Source organism: Camellia sinensis, chromosome 5, assembly GCF_055761805.1.
Source record: "Camellia sinensis isolate YWXY chromosome 5, ASM5576180v1, whole genome shotgun sequence".
NCBI lineage: Eukaryota > Viridiplantae > Streptophyta > Magnoliopsida > Ericales > Theaceae > Camellia > Camellia sinensis.
The window spans coordinates 9,434,917-9,448,868 of NC_138965.1; the positions used below are offsets into that span (position 1 = coordinate 9,434,917).

At 29.7% G+C, this 13,952-nt stretch overlaps 1 protein-coding gene across 1 annotated transcript; it reads left to right on the forward strand.

Moving 5' to 3' along the window:
• The first annotated feature begins 5,159 nt into the window (after positions 1–5,159).
• Positions 5,160–12,485, forward strand: LOC114280424 (L-ascorbate oxidase homolog). The gene is made up of 8 exons (XM_028222790.2): positions 5,160–5,548; positions 5,762–5,871; positions 8,974–9,244; positions 9,871–9,973; positions 10,073–10,415; positions 11,208–11,573; positions 11,864–11,942; positions 12,046–12,485. Exons 1-8 carry the CDS (start codon positions 5,420–5,422, stop codon positions 12,241–12,243), a joined length of 1,599 nt encoding a protein of 532 aa, XP_028078591.2. The 5' UTR covers positions 5,160–5,419; the 3' UTR covers positions 12,244–12,485.
• Positions 12,486–13,952: the final 1,467 nt, after the last annotated feature.

A 13,952-nucleotide genomic window follows, 5' to 3' on the forward strand; every position in this document is an offset into this window, starting at 1 on the left:
TAAAAAAATAAAAAATATTTTTCTTCTAAAATAAAAATAAAAAAATATTTTCTGAAAAAAAATATTTTTTTTAAAAAAAAATTTGAAATATTTTTTTATTTTCAAAATAAAGTTTTGAATTGAGTGTTTGGTTATGAGTTTTGAAAAAAAAATTGAATTTTTTTTTTTTTTTATTGAAATCATGATTCCAAAATAAAACCAAACACTAAATTTTTTCTTATTTTTTCATTTTGTATCCCACCATTCTCTTGGGATTCCATAGTCTTTCGTATCGATAGTCTTTCGTATGAGAGATATTATATTCGGATGAACTATTAATTCAAATCCTAATTTTCTTCACCAAATTTCGAATTATGCATCTTTGTGAGATTATTAATCTAATTATAGTAATACTAATATTAAATGGAATATAAATAAGTAAAGGGATATTTATGAATAAATATCCCTGCTGTAATACCATATTATCACTAAGGCCTCGTTTGGCAAGAGGCTATTTTAGCCAATTAGCCAAAAAGTTACTAAATTAGTCAAAAAGCCAACAACCCATACCAAAAAGTCAAAGATTCTCTTTTCTCTCTACTTTTTGCACATCTTTTCGTAATTAGCCAAAAAGTCATCCCAAACATACAAGTTTTTTTTACATACCTTTTTAGCCAAATAGCCAAAAAGTTTTTTTTACACACGTTATTATCAATTGATAATAAGATTACACATAGGACAATAAACTTCACTAAGAAAAATGTAATTACTGATGTCAAAATAATTTTGTAACTGCCACATACAGTAAATTTAATCGTGTTCATATGATAATTACAATTTGAATTTTTTTGTCTCCTCCCAACTGGAGAAGCTTCCGCTGATAATTGTTTGATTGGCTGACCAATGACCAGTGAGCAAATGGCCATTGCAATCTGAATAGAAAATTGCGTACTGTGAAAAGGATGTAAAATGGTGGTGGGTTGGGCTATCGTGAGAATAAATATTCCCGTGTGTTGCGTCTGTAATCACGGGGCCAATGCACAAAGTTTTCCAACTAAATAAAGGGACCCCCATCTCCAACCATGCATACTTACCAGGTCCTGTGATCGAGCGTACGCGGTTCAGTCAAATTCTTTGCTCTCTTTCCTCTTTCAACCTTTTATTCTTTTTTATATATAATATATTGTTTTATCGCTGATAAAATTCATATATAATTTGTTATTAGAATGGTGTGGCAATAATATTTTTTTAATTAAGGTCCCGTTTGGGAACAGACTAATTTAGTAATTTTTTAGTTATTTGGCTAAAATATGAGCTAAAAAAAACTAGTATGTTTGAGATGACTTTTCGGCTTTTTACAAAAAGATGTGCAAAAAATAGAGAGAAAAGAGAATCTTTGATTTTTTAGTATATGTTGTTTGTTTTTTAACTAATTTAGTAACTTTTTGACTAAAATGAAAAGTTTAGTAACTTTTTGACTAAAATGAAAAGTTCCCAAACAAGGCCTAATAGTTATTTTAAGTCATACCTGATAATATGTTTGATCAAAACACAACTTGTGATTGATTTAAAACAGTGAAGTTTAATAACTTGGGACGAATTTAATACACTTCATTAGATTAGATGGGGATTAATTATTTTTGGACAAATCACAAATTGCATTTTATTTGCACACAGTCACAAAACAGGTTGACAATTTTAAGCCGAAATTAATGCACTTTTTGAATAGGGATTGACGGTTTTAAATCAATCACAAATTACATTTTGTTCATTTAATATTATTTTTTTTTTAACGATTGATAGGAAATAAATCAAAGAAAACAAAGGGATAAAACTCGAACACAGTACAATGTACCCAAATAGAAGCGTTGAGAAGAAGATCAACCAATTACAATAATAAAAATCACAAAGTACATTGTACAAGGAAATCCGTACACAAAAGGATCTTTTTATAAATTCATTCAAAACCATATCATATAATTAATTCATTATTACTAGTATATTACCTTTCACAGGTATAAATAAATAATTAAAAATTAATTTTTAAATTAAAATAATAATATAAAACTTATTTAAAATATGTAGTAAAAATGATTTATAATCAATTAGATTTTATTTATATTCAGCAGAATTACACCTAAGAGAAAAATTTTATTATAATATCATTAATTGTGTGTTCTTAATTCTTAATAAAAATCTACATGTCATAATTTAATTGGTAAAAATTAAATAATAAATTACAAAAGTCATATTTACAATAGAATATAAATACATTTAATTTTATAAGTTTCGTAATTTTAATTTACTATATGATAATAGCAAATTATATTTTTTAATATACTAATTTTCTTATTTTATAAAGACTAAAAATTTGTTTACTCAAAATTGTAAATTATCTTGTGTCATAACTCGAAAATAGATTAGGATTGACTTGGGGTGTTAAACTAAACATTAGAAGTGACCTAAAAGGAAGTTGACTCAATATTTATGTTAATGTGACATTCACCTAGTCATTAAAAATTGTCTTGATCATTTAAAATTATCTTTATTGGCGTGAACTAGTTGGGGATTCCAATAATGGATTAAATATTAAAAATGAGTTTAGAAAATCTAGTTTGAGTCGATTTTTTTCCCAACAATTCTTGGTTTAAGCCTATAATACATCTTATTTTAATGGCTCAATATGATATAAAAGAAAAACAATAATCTTAATATTTATGTTGCTTTTTATCAATCAATAAAAAATATTCATAAATATTTAGAGAATTACATTTGAACAAATTCTAACATAAATTTTTTACTTTAAAATTCTAAGACCTACACATTTTGTTGGACTCCATCTATATCACTAATCTATGGAGGTTTCATGGTCTTTTTTAATGAAATGTCTCTTTGCTATAATATAGACATATAGATTGGAATATCGATACATATAAAATCATTAAACACCAAAAAAAAAAAATTCTATGGAAGATGTGAATTAATTCCTATGTTTTAGTAGTACAAAAATTTAAAAATTAAAATTGATTAGTCAACTTTCATCTTCAATTTCTAGATTTAAATTTTTAAATAAATTAATTAATTTTTTTTAAAATGTGTAAATCAAGGCATAAAAGTTATTTAACTTTTTAAATAGATTAATTAACTTTTTTTTTAAATTTAAATTTTTAAATGAATTAATTAATTTTTCTTTTGAAATGTGTAAGTCAAGAAATAAAAGCTATATAGATTTTTAAATAGATTAATTAACTTTTCTTTGGAAAGTTATAAATCAAGGCATAAAAGTTATTTAAATTTTAAAATAGATTAATTAATTTTCTTTTTGAATGGATTAATTACTATTTTTTTAAATGATTCAATAAAAACTAACCAATAGAAGATTTTTTTAATTATTTAAAAATTAAAAATTCTAAAAAGATAGTTTGATGGTTTCAATTTCACAAGGGCCTTCTCATTATAAACCTCTTATGCTTAATACATATGTATATATATTATTATTTTTTGTGTGTGCTTTAGCTTAAGTTTTTTTTTTTATTGTTATTTTTTATCTTTTAGATGGGGTGTTTTAGCTCAAGTTAAAGAATCACAAAAAGACTAAACATAATTTGTGTATCAAAATTCAGCATAAAAAATTAGGTATCGCCAATGACAATTATAAAGGCGGTTAATAAGACACACTAAATGTCAAAAAAATTATAATCTAAATACGTTTTTCACATATTTGAAAATATTTTTACACATTTTAATTATTTTTATATATATTTTGTATACACTTTTTCAACATTAAAAAGTAGGATAACATTTCTCAAAAAAAGATTATTTATTTTTTTTGATTCATAAAAAATATTATTTATACAACCACACAATTGATGCTAATGTAATGTCACACTCAAAAATTTCCATTTTATCATATAGTTTTCAACCCTTAGATGTGACAGCGTGGCGGTTTTGACTAAAAAGAGAATCGCGGCCTCATTGGCAGTGATGATGTATTAGTATCGTATACGTGTGTGAATGTATATATAGACTGGGTGTACTATAAAACGTATTTTTTTATCATATTATTTTTTTTACTTTTTTACATTATTTTATAAAAAATTAATAAATATACTTAGGCATCATTTGTTAAGTACATGTTTTAGTCAAAAAATTAAAAAATCATTATAAATTGTCACATCACTTTATTTACTTTTCTGTATATGTTTTTGTAAAAAATTAAAAAAATTACTAAAATAACTTGTTTCCATAGTTATCAGAATCCCGATTTGGATCATACGATCCATTTGAGTACAATCGATCTGGATCGTGTAAAAACTTCCTTATAAGTAGAATATTTTGATCTTAGTGATGGGATTCTTGTAGGATTGTGGAATCCCAATCCGAATCCGATCATATCCGATTCAATTTACAAGCCTTGTTTTATATTATATGACATATTTTATTGTAAATTTTATATTTATTTTCTAAATACTAATTTATGTGGTCAAAATAAATAATACAAATTAAGTAGCATTGAATCAAATAAATTAAGAAAAACAAACTAGAAAACAGACGTTCACATATTGCAGTAATTTAAAGAAAATTAACTAGTCGAAAAAACAAACTTAGCTTTAGCGGAGTCTAAGGAATGTAAGATGGTTTAAACTTTATCCCAAATTTTGAAGAGATTATTTTTGTGACTCGAATCCGCTCTACCAAAGATGTTAACGACAAACCTTATCATTCGGTTGAGGTGGTCTTTTGAGTTCTTAATCTATTTTCATATCCAACTTTGTTACATATTTTTTCTTTACTTTTTATGTATTATTGTAGATTGTAAAATATTTTGTTATAGAATTTTTCTTCTTCACCTTCTTTTTGATGAAATACAAAACTTTTACCTTGGAGTTTTCTATTGTATAATATTATATATACATTTTATACGGAGTATTATATTTTTCACAATATCTTCACTTATTTTTAATAAAATATGGGCTCATTTATGTATACTTTTAAAAAATATTTATTCAAATTAAATTATTATATAATTTATCTTTTTTTGATAGGATTCACGATCCTATAAACACTTCTAACAATCTAACATAGAATTTCAATTTTAATAACCTTGCTTATTTCCGAACGAGACTTTATTTAGATGATCTCAAGACTTTTATAACATGACATAACAGCCTTTCAAAAATAAATAAATAAAATAACATAACATAAGAGCGTTTCTCACTGGATTACCCCACCCACGCGGCGTACACCCTCAACCGTCACGCTATTTCCCTCTACGGCTTTTCCATATCCTCCCACCATCCCCCCCATATAAATCACATTCTTATTCATCCTCTTTTATATCTCTCTCTCTTTCTCTCTCTCTCTCTCTCTCTCTCTCTCTCTCTCTATATATATATATATATATAAATATATCTTAGTCACACACGCAGCTCCCCTAGAAATGGCAGTGTATTGGTTCATATGTGCCATTCTTTATCTTTTGGGCGGTGCCGGTGCAGAGGATCCTTACAGGTTCTTCACTTGGAATGTTACCTATGGTGATATTTATCCCCTCGGTGTCCGTCAACAGGTTCGTCAAATTTTCTCCAACTTGGTTGTGTTTGTTTTTGTATCTATGCTTACACTGTATACCTGTAATCAATCAAATATTGTTGTATTCTCATTGATATATATTAATATTCATGTTTATATTAATCTAATAATTATAAGAGCTTCTTTTTTTTCTGTTTTTTTTTTTTTTTTTTTTTGTCTAAAAATTTATTTTTTTTGGTTGGGGTTACAGGGCATTTTGATAAATGGTCAATTTCCTGGTCCTGATATATACTCTGTTACCAATGAGAATCTCATTATTAATGTATTCAATAGCTTGCCGGAGCCATTTCTCATCTCCTGGTTAGCTCTCTCTCTCTCTCAAAAACATGCATGCATAGATATAATTTGACTTTTTTTAAATAATAAATCAATTTAAGGTATTTATATAAATTTGTCACATTATTCATAATTAAAAAAATTGTATATTTTTTATGTTTATATATCAGTACTCTTACATTTATATATGTACATGTATATATAGTAAGAAAGGATTTGACAAACCAAAAAAAAAAAAATTAGTTACTTTTTTTGCTTTTCAAGAATTTAAAAGAGCTGCCTTAAATTGAGTAGATTTTTAACTTCTTTTATTTTTTTTTTTATAACCTAAAACAAATAAAATATACTTTTATTTGTTGACTTATTTAGTCCAAAAAAAAAGGCTTGCCAAAATATTAGTTGCTTTGCCAATACGTCACATTATTTGATGGAATTTGTCTCGAAGTAGAGAATGTAGATATTTATTGATAGATACAAATTAATTGATATATTATGTGAAGTGTATTTATATGTATTGATAGAGATTGATTTAATTAAGTACTGAAAGATACGTTTTTGTAGGAGAAATTTTTGTAGGGTTGGAAACTAGATTCATTGGCAATTGTAATTTATTGGTGTCGTTAAGGTTTCCAATCTCACACGTTGTCTATTTGTTGAGGAATTCTAATTGTGATGAATGGCTGACTCTGGAAGAGAGTGGGACAAGAAAATATTCTCAAATTTTTTATTAAAATATCTTTTAAGAATCACCAAAAAAAAAAAAAAATCAAAAACATAATTTTAATTTAAAAACTAAACAAGATGAATGACTTTATGGTTTTAACCTGTATTTTAGATTCGAATTGAAAAGTACAAAATATATTTCTTTCCACTAATGTTAAGAACACAAAATAAAAATACAGAATAAATCATATAAAATGCAATGGATCGTTTGGGAACAGGCTAATTTAGTAACTTTTTGGCTATTTGGCTAAAAAGGTAGGTAAAAAAAACTTGTATGTTTGGGATGACTTTTTGGCTAATTACGAAAAGATGTGCAAAAAGTAGAGAGAAAAGAGAATCTTTGACTTTTTGGTATGGGTTGTTGGCTTTTTGGCTAATTTAGTAACTTTTTGGCTAATTGGCTAAAATAGCCTCTTGCCAAACGAGGCCTTAATCCCAACTTTTTATTTTATGTTTTATGAACCATTCTATGATTTATTTGAGCACAAAAAACCACAAGATATTCACTTTCGTTTTGGATTTATTGTTCTTTTTATTTTATTTTTAAAGTGAATTTAAGAGCACGAGACTTTTGTTATCTTTTTATTTGTTTTTCTCTTTTTGGAACTTTTTCTATTTTTTTTTTTATTTTATTTTTGGTTTGTTTGTATACCAAACTAACCTTAAAGACAAGTTGGTTAGCCTGCTCTTCCATCTGTGCTGGACTTAAATGCCAAAAGGTGCCAGCTCAGCATTTATGATGTATAGCTGTTTATACATTCTATATATATAGTATGGAAAATATAATGCTGTTAGGGGATTTGAAAAGAAAAAAAAAAAAATGTGTGAAATTAGGTAAAGTATAAATTTTTTTGAGTGGAAAGGTAAAAAAAAAAATAATAATATCACATTATTAAAATATTTCCATAGTCCTGTTAAACACATGAACGAGTTCTCATAGTAATAGTACTCTATGAAAATTTTATTGGAAAAGTATTGACTTATTTTTATATTTTTCAACATTAAAAGTGAAATTAATAAACTTTTCCACTTTTTTTTTTTAAATGATATTTTCCTTTCTATATTATTTACACTTTTTTTGTGAATGTGTGTGGGGTTGGAAGTGAAGGGGCGTAAAATCAGTAATTATTAATTACATATTACATACTTCAAAAACAAGAAATATATTTATGGGTAAAAAAATATAAAGTTTGTTTATGTTATATTTAGATTTGAATTTACTCAGGAAACAACAATAAAACCACCTACCTATGCATGCTCATTTTTTGTGGATAACCAAACAAATTTATTTATTTATTTTGACAATATATAATTATTTGTTACTCATTAATCATGTTTTTTTTTTTATGTCCAGTGGGGTTAAAAAAAATTCAAAATAATATTTTGTCTTTTTCACAAAATAATTTCATTAACCATTTCCTTGTCTCCATAAAACATCAATCTTTGGGCTAAATGTCATATCTTTTATAAAAATGGACTTGTCACCACCAAAAAAAAAAAAAAAAAATTGGGGGTACAACCTGTGATCTGTTTATCATCGTTTGGGTAAGTCCGTGGACAAGAAAACTGAGGCTGATTGGTTCAATGTTTCAAACAAATTGGACCATGTAGCCTCCGTAAATGTGGGCTAGATGATGGACCACGTCTACGGTAATGGAGGTGAACAGCCCAGCCCAGCTCGTGATTTTGTTAGAAATTAATTCCATTTTGTTATTGTAACTCACATTATACAACAAATAACACTGGATAAGAAAATATATTCATTTTGGTATTATCATTTACCACTTTTTGTTTGATTCAAAGATTTTAGTTTTAATTGCCTAAATTTTTTTATTGAAAAAAGAAACCATTTATAAAAATATGGTTGGTGGGAAAAGAAAACTTAGATTGAACCAGTTTGTTAAAATTTAACGTTAATTAAAAGCTAACAATCAGAAATAAAAGTTAAAAACATTCCTCCAATTAACCTCATAATTAGCTTATTAAATTATTTCTAGCAAATAAAGTGTAATAGTCTTTACAAAAAATATGAACATCTTAAATAAGTTGCATCAAATAGTTCTATTAACTTAAATCACTTAGCTGGAATTCCTATAATTATTGAAGTAATTATTCACTACTCTTGGATTATCAATTCAGTAGGTTGATATGGAGAGCTGTCAAACCAATAAAAGTACAGGTAATAGAATGAGTGGAGTTGACTTGACCTACTTTAGTCGATTAAGAAGAAAATAAAGTCAGTCTCATCTATTTTTCTTATAAGATTTAATTAGTTATTAGTATAAAATACTATGTACACATGCATGTGAATATTGAATAATTGTTGTAGCTATTCATTTTTGATTGATTACTTATGGAATTAACTTATATTATGACATACAATTAAAAAAAACACACGCACAGGAATGGAATACAACAGAGGAGAAACTCATACCAAGATGGAGTATATGGAACAAACTGCCCAATTCCTCCAGGGAAGAACTTCACTTACACATTGCAAGTGAAAGATCAAATTGGAAGCTTCTTCTATTTCCCTTCTCTCTCCTTCCACAAGGCCGCCGGCAGCTTCGGCGGCATTCGGATTCTCAGCCGGCCACTCATCCCAGTCCCATTCCCTGATCCTGCCGGAGACTTCACTCTCCTTATTGGAGATTGGCACAAAACTAATCACAAGGTAAAAATCAGACCAACCCTCTATTCTACTGACTTTTGCTTTATTTCATTTTATTTTTAAAAAAAAATTACACCAACTTTCTTGAGTAATAATAAATAAATTACTGTCACTGTCAGTTATAAATTTGTTTTAACTCATGATATGCCTTATGGTATGAGGGGAAAAAAAAGTGTTCATGTACCAAAAATTTAATTAGCTGACAGTAACAAAGGCCCGAAGCCAATCTAGGCAACTGTAAAGGGTCTTTTTGTCCAATTTTATTTTATTTTAATTAATGAGATGCATATGTAAATATGTCAAAATTATAAAATTAGTTATAAATTCTAAGTTAGTTATAAATTCATTACTTTAGAGGGGTCCGTCTAATTTATTCATAGTAAGAGTATTTTCAAGAGATGTTCTAAAAGAATTCAATTAGTTATTTTAACAACAGACTATCAATTATAATAACTATTTTAACATTTCTCCTCCAAATTAGCTACATTTGAAGAGGCTCTTGAGGCTCTTTAAACAATTTGTATGGATAGATAGGTCAAATAAAGTGTAGTGTTCCAGCATATAGACGAAAAAGTAATTAAGTAAAATAAAGAGGTTGGTTCCAATGCCCCTATGTGTCAATATTGCAGACATTGAGTTCCATTTTGGACCGTGGACATAAGCTTCCTTTCCCTAATGCCATTCTGATCAATGGTCGAGGACCTAATGCTGCATCTTTCACAGTTGAACCAGGTATGATTGATTGGTAATCAATGGTGTTGCTGATATACATAATTTTGAAGTCTAATAATGCCCAAAACTCAATGAGTATTTTCTATGTTTTTGTATCAGGAAAAACTTACAGGCTGAGAATATCCAATGTGGGACTACAAAACACTCTTAATTTTCGGATTCAAGGGCATGACATGAAATTGGTTGAAGTTGAAGGGACTCACACTGTACAAACAACCTTTTCGTCCCTCGACATCCATGTCGGCCAGTCCTACTCTGTGTTAGTTACAGCAGATAAAGCACCTCAGGACTACTACATTGCAGTTTCCACCCGTTTCACCACCCAAGTCCTCTCTACCACTGCTGTGCTTCACTATAGCAACTCTAAAAAGCCTGTGTCTGGCAGCCCACCTGCCGCGCCCACCACAGTGGATTGGTCACTGAACCAGGCTCGTTCCATCAGGTACTCCTCTTCAACTAGCTTGTCCTAAAACCATAAATACGACATTTAGACCATGATTTCTTGGTCATCCAATGAGCAATGTGTATAATTTGATTTCAAGATTAGTCTAATTCTATGAAGCATGTATACTCCAAAATTATCTGATACGCCTAGCAGCACGGATACGTATACTGATAAAACTGCATGTGTATCAAGTAGGCAAAATACATATTCAGTGAAAAAGAAAAAGAATTGAATTTTCAGCATGATTCAGGTACATATTTTCGCAAATATCACAAATTTCAGAGAACACTTAGTTCTCTAGTCTTTACAAATTGAGCAATAATCTCTCTCTCACAATAATCTGTCGATTAGCATTAAACTCTAGTTGTACTTTACTTTAGCTACTTTTTGTATTTGATTTCTAATTGTTATCTATTATGCACCGTCACAAATTATAAAATATATGTTTTATTGGTGTATCCCAGATGTACCCATATTTTACTTCTAATTTTTTATTTTTTTCGGAATTTCATCGTATTGGTGTACCAATAACGTATATCTGAACCTGTATCCATGCTTCATAAGTTGAAGTCAAGTTCTTTCAACTAGCCAAATGTGATGCACATTGAACAAGTATAGCAATACTACATACGTACAATATTTATCTCAAATTTTGCCCAAAAATATCAAAACAGGGTCTATCTCCCACAACACACCAATTTAATCTCAATCACACATTCGCAGTTTGGGGGTAACTAGGTTTACTGAAGCAAGTAACATCACTATATGATCTGCTTGTGTGCCTTCCAGGACTAACCTCACTGCAAGTGGTCCAAGGCCTAACCCACAGGGCTCATATCACTATGGCACCATCAACATCACCAGAACCATCAAGCTAGCCAACTCTGCAGCTCAAGTCAACGGCAAGCAGAGATATGGAGTTAACAGTGTGTCCTTCGTCCCTGCCGATACACCTCTCAAGCTCGCTGATCATTTCAATATTGCAGGAGTTTACCGCATAAATAGCATCCCTGACCACCCAACCGGTGCAAAAATGCACCTCGACACATCGGTAATGCAAGCTGATTACAGAGCATTTGTTGAGGTTGTGTTTGAGAACCACGAGAACATTGTCCAGAGCTGGCACCTTGATGGTTATTCTTTCTTTGTGGTCGGGTAAGAGCATTCTACTGCCTATTCTGAATTAGTATATCCTCAATCTAAGTTTCGTTCACAACCAAAAATTAAAGTTTCAGTATTGAGGTAGATCAACCCAAGTAGTGTTCTGTTCATTGTGCTACTGTCAAATTTTTGCGTGATAGGCACAAAAAATGCACTTGCAATGTGCTATCTGTCATGCCAAATTTAGCATGATGTTATCCATCGGGTCAAATTTTAGCATGATGAATGTTAGTTTTGACTTTTTTACATCTAATAATCTTGGAAGTTTATTATTAATGTTGCAGGATGGATGGAGGTCAATGGGATCCTAGTAAACGGAACCAATACAATTTGATTGATGCAGTTTCTCGTAGCACCACGCAGGTGGGAGGATGATTAATTTGTTGCAAGAAATTGCCTGGTACTACTTTTTATGTTTCCAAAAATTTCACGTTGTTTAAAAACATATGGTTTGTGGTTGTTGCAGGTATATCCCAAGTCATGGACCGCTGTGTACATAGCTCTTGACAATGTGGGCATGTGGAACCTGAGAAGCGAGTTCTGGGCTCGACAGTATTTGGGGCAACAATTTTATCTACGCGTTTATACCACGTCTCAGTCGATCAGAGATGAATACCCCATTCCAAAGAATGCCCTTCTCTGTGGTAGAGCAGCTCACTGGTAGAGCTATTTAATGGGTGGTGCTGAAGAAGAAGATGATGAGGCCCAACCTCTACAATTTAGGATTAACCCAATTCAGTGTCCTATTTATGGTCATATTTATACCAAAGAATGAATGTGTTCAATTTTATTTTTACATTTATTGTACTGACAGTGAATAAAATCACATGTCACTTACATAAACATATCTAATTGTTCCTTTTCTCAATTATGCAGCCATAAAAAATGTTTACATTTATCTCTTAATTTAAAGTTCTGTTCATCAGTAATTAAAGTAGCTGAAAATAGGTTTTTTTTTTTTTTTCTGTCGAATCATAATATTCAATAGTTTCATGTCAGCAAACTGAAATGCTACTAAAAACCAGTTAACACAGACAGATTAAAAAGAGTGTTGCTGTTAGCACCTGTCAAAATTCTTTGGACCCCCATCCTTTTAGACCCCACCCCAAAACCTAAATTTTAATAATATTTTTTTGGACACCCCCTCTTATTACCAAATCTACCCATATTCATAATATTTTCACAATCAAATGCACACCCACCTAATTTTTCATACCCTCTTCTTCCTTGTTACTTGACCGTCCGTCTCCTCTGTTTCATCTCCTCTGCACCGACCTAGTCTACCCATTTCAGTGCTGCCATTTCATTGCTGTTTTTTTTTTTTTCCTTACAAAGTGCTATTGTTTCATCATCTCTTTTTTTTTTTCGTCTCCTCTGTTCAATTCAACAGTGCCAACAATAAAGATTATATTCAATTCAATAATGCTAACTATCTGCAATAATGTTCGGAACCTAAGTATTGAACGAAAAGATTATGTTTAGTAACAGTCGGCAAACCAGCACCAAAGAGCTCGAACAAAAAAAGAACGACTGAAAATAACCGAGAATGTTAACGCAAAATAGATAAACTTACTAATGGAACGCCGGTCTCATTATAATTGTTGTCCTCGTCCTCCATTGCTCTACACGGTGAAAAAGTTATGAAGTATACGTTATACTTAAAGCAAAACTTCCTGGTTCAATAGGGTTGATAATGGTGATGAAGATGACATATTCAGAGTTTAAGATGATTATGAAAAATAAAGATTTAGGGTTTATATTGATTGATTATGAAGAGTAATAGGTTTAGGGTTTACAAACATAGAATATGTATAGTTAGAGTTGGAGGCGGGGTTGGGGTGGGTGTCTAATATTATAGAGTATTAGTTCTTATTTGATAGGTGAGTGTTCCATTTAATAATATCTTTTAATGTAATTTTACTTTAAGATATAATTGTAATAAATAAAAAATTATAAATTAAGGATTTAAAATTTTTTGACAGATACTAATAGCAGCACTTACTAAAAATCCAACTATAAATTTCTTGATTAAAAGCGCATAGGTTTCTTCAGATTTTTTCACGTTGGAATCAATAAATTAATCGTTTCAAAGACTCCGTCATGTTGCAATCTAATTTTTTAATGTTTAACTTAGTAGACAACCTAGTCCCTATATCCGAAGGCTGAGTAAGGAATCCGTAAAATCTGTAATCCGATCCAGTCCAGTCCAATCCGATAGGTTTGGATTAGTTTTTTGAATCCGCGGTTTGGTTCCGGATTGAAGAATTAAAAATCCATGGTCCACGGATTGATTTCGGATTGAACCCCACGGTTCCGGATTGGAACCGATCCGGACCGTATATAAATAATCTATATTTTTGTTATACATCCTCC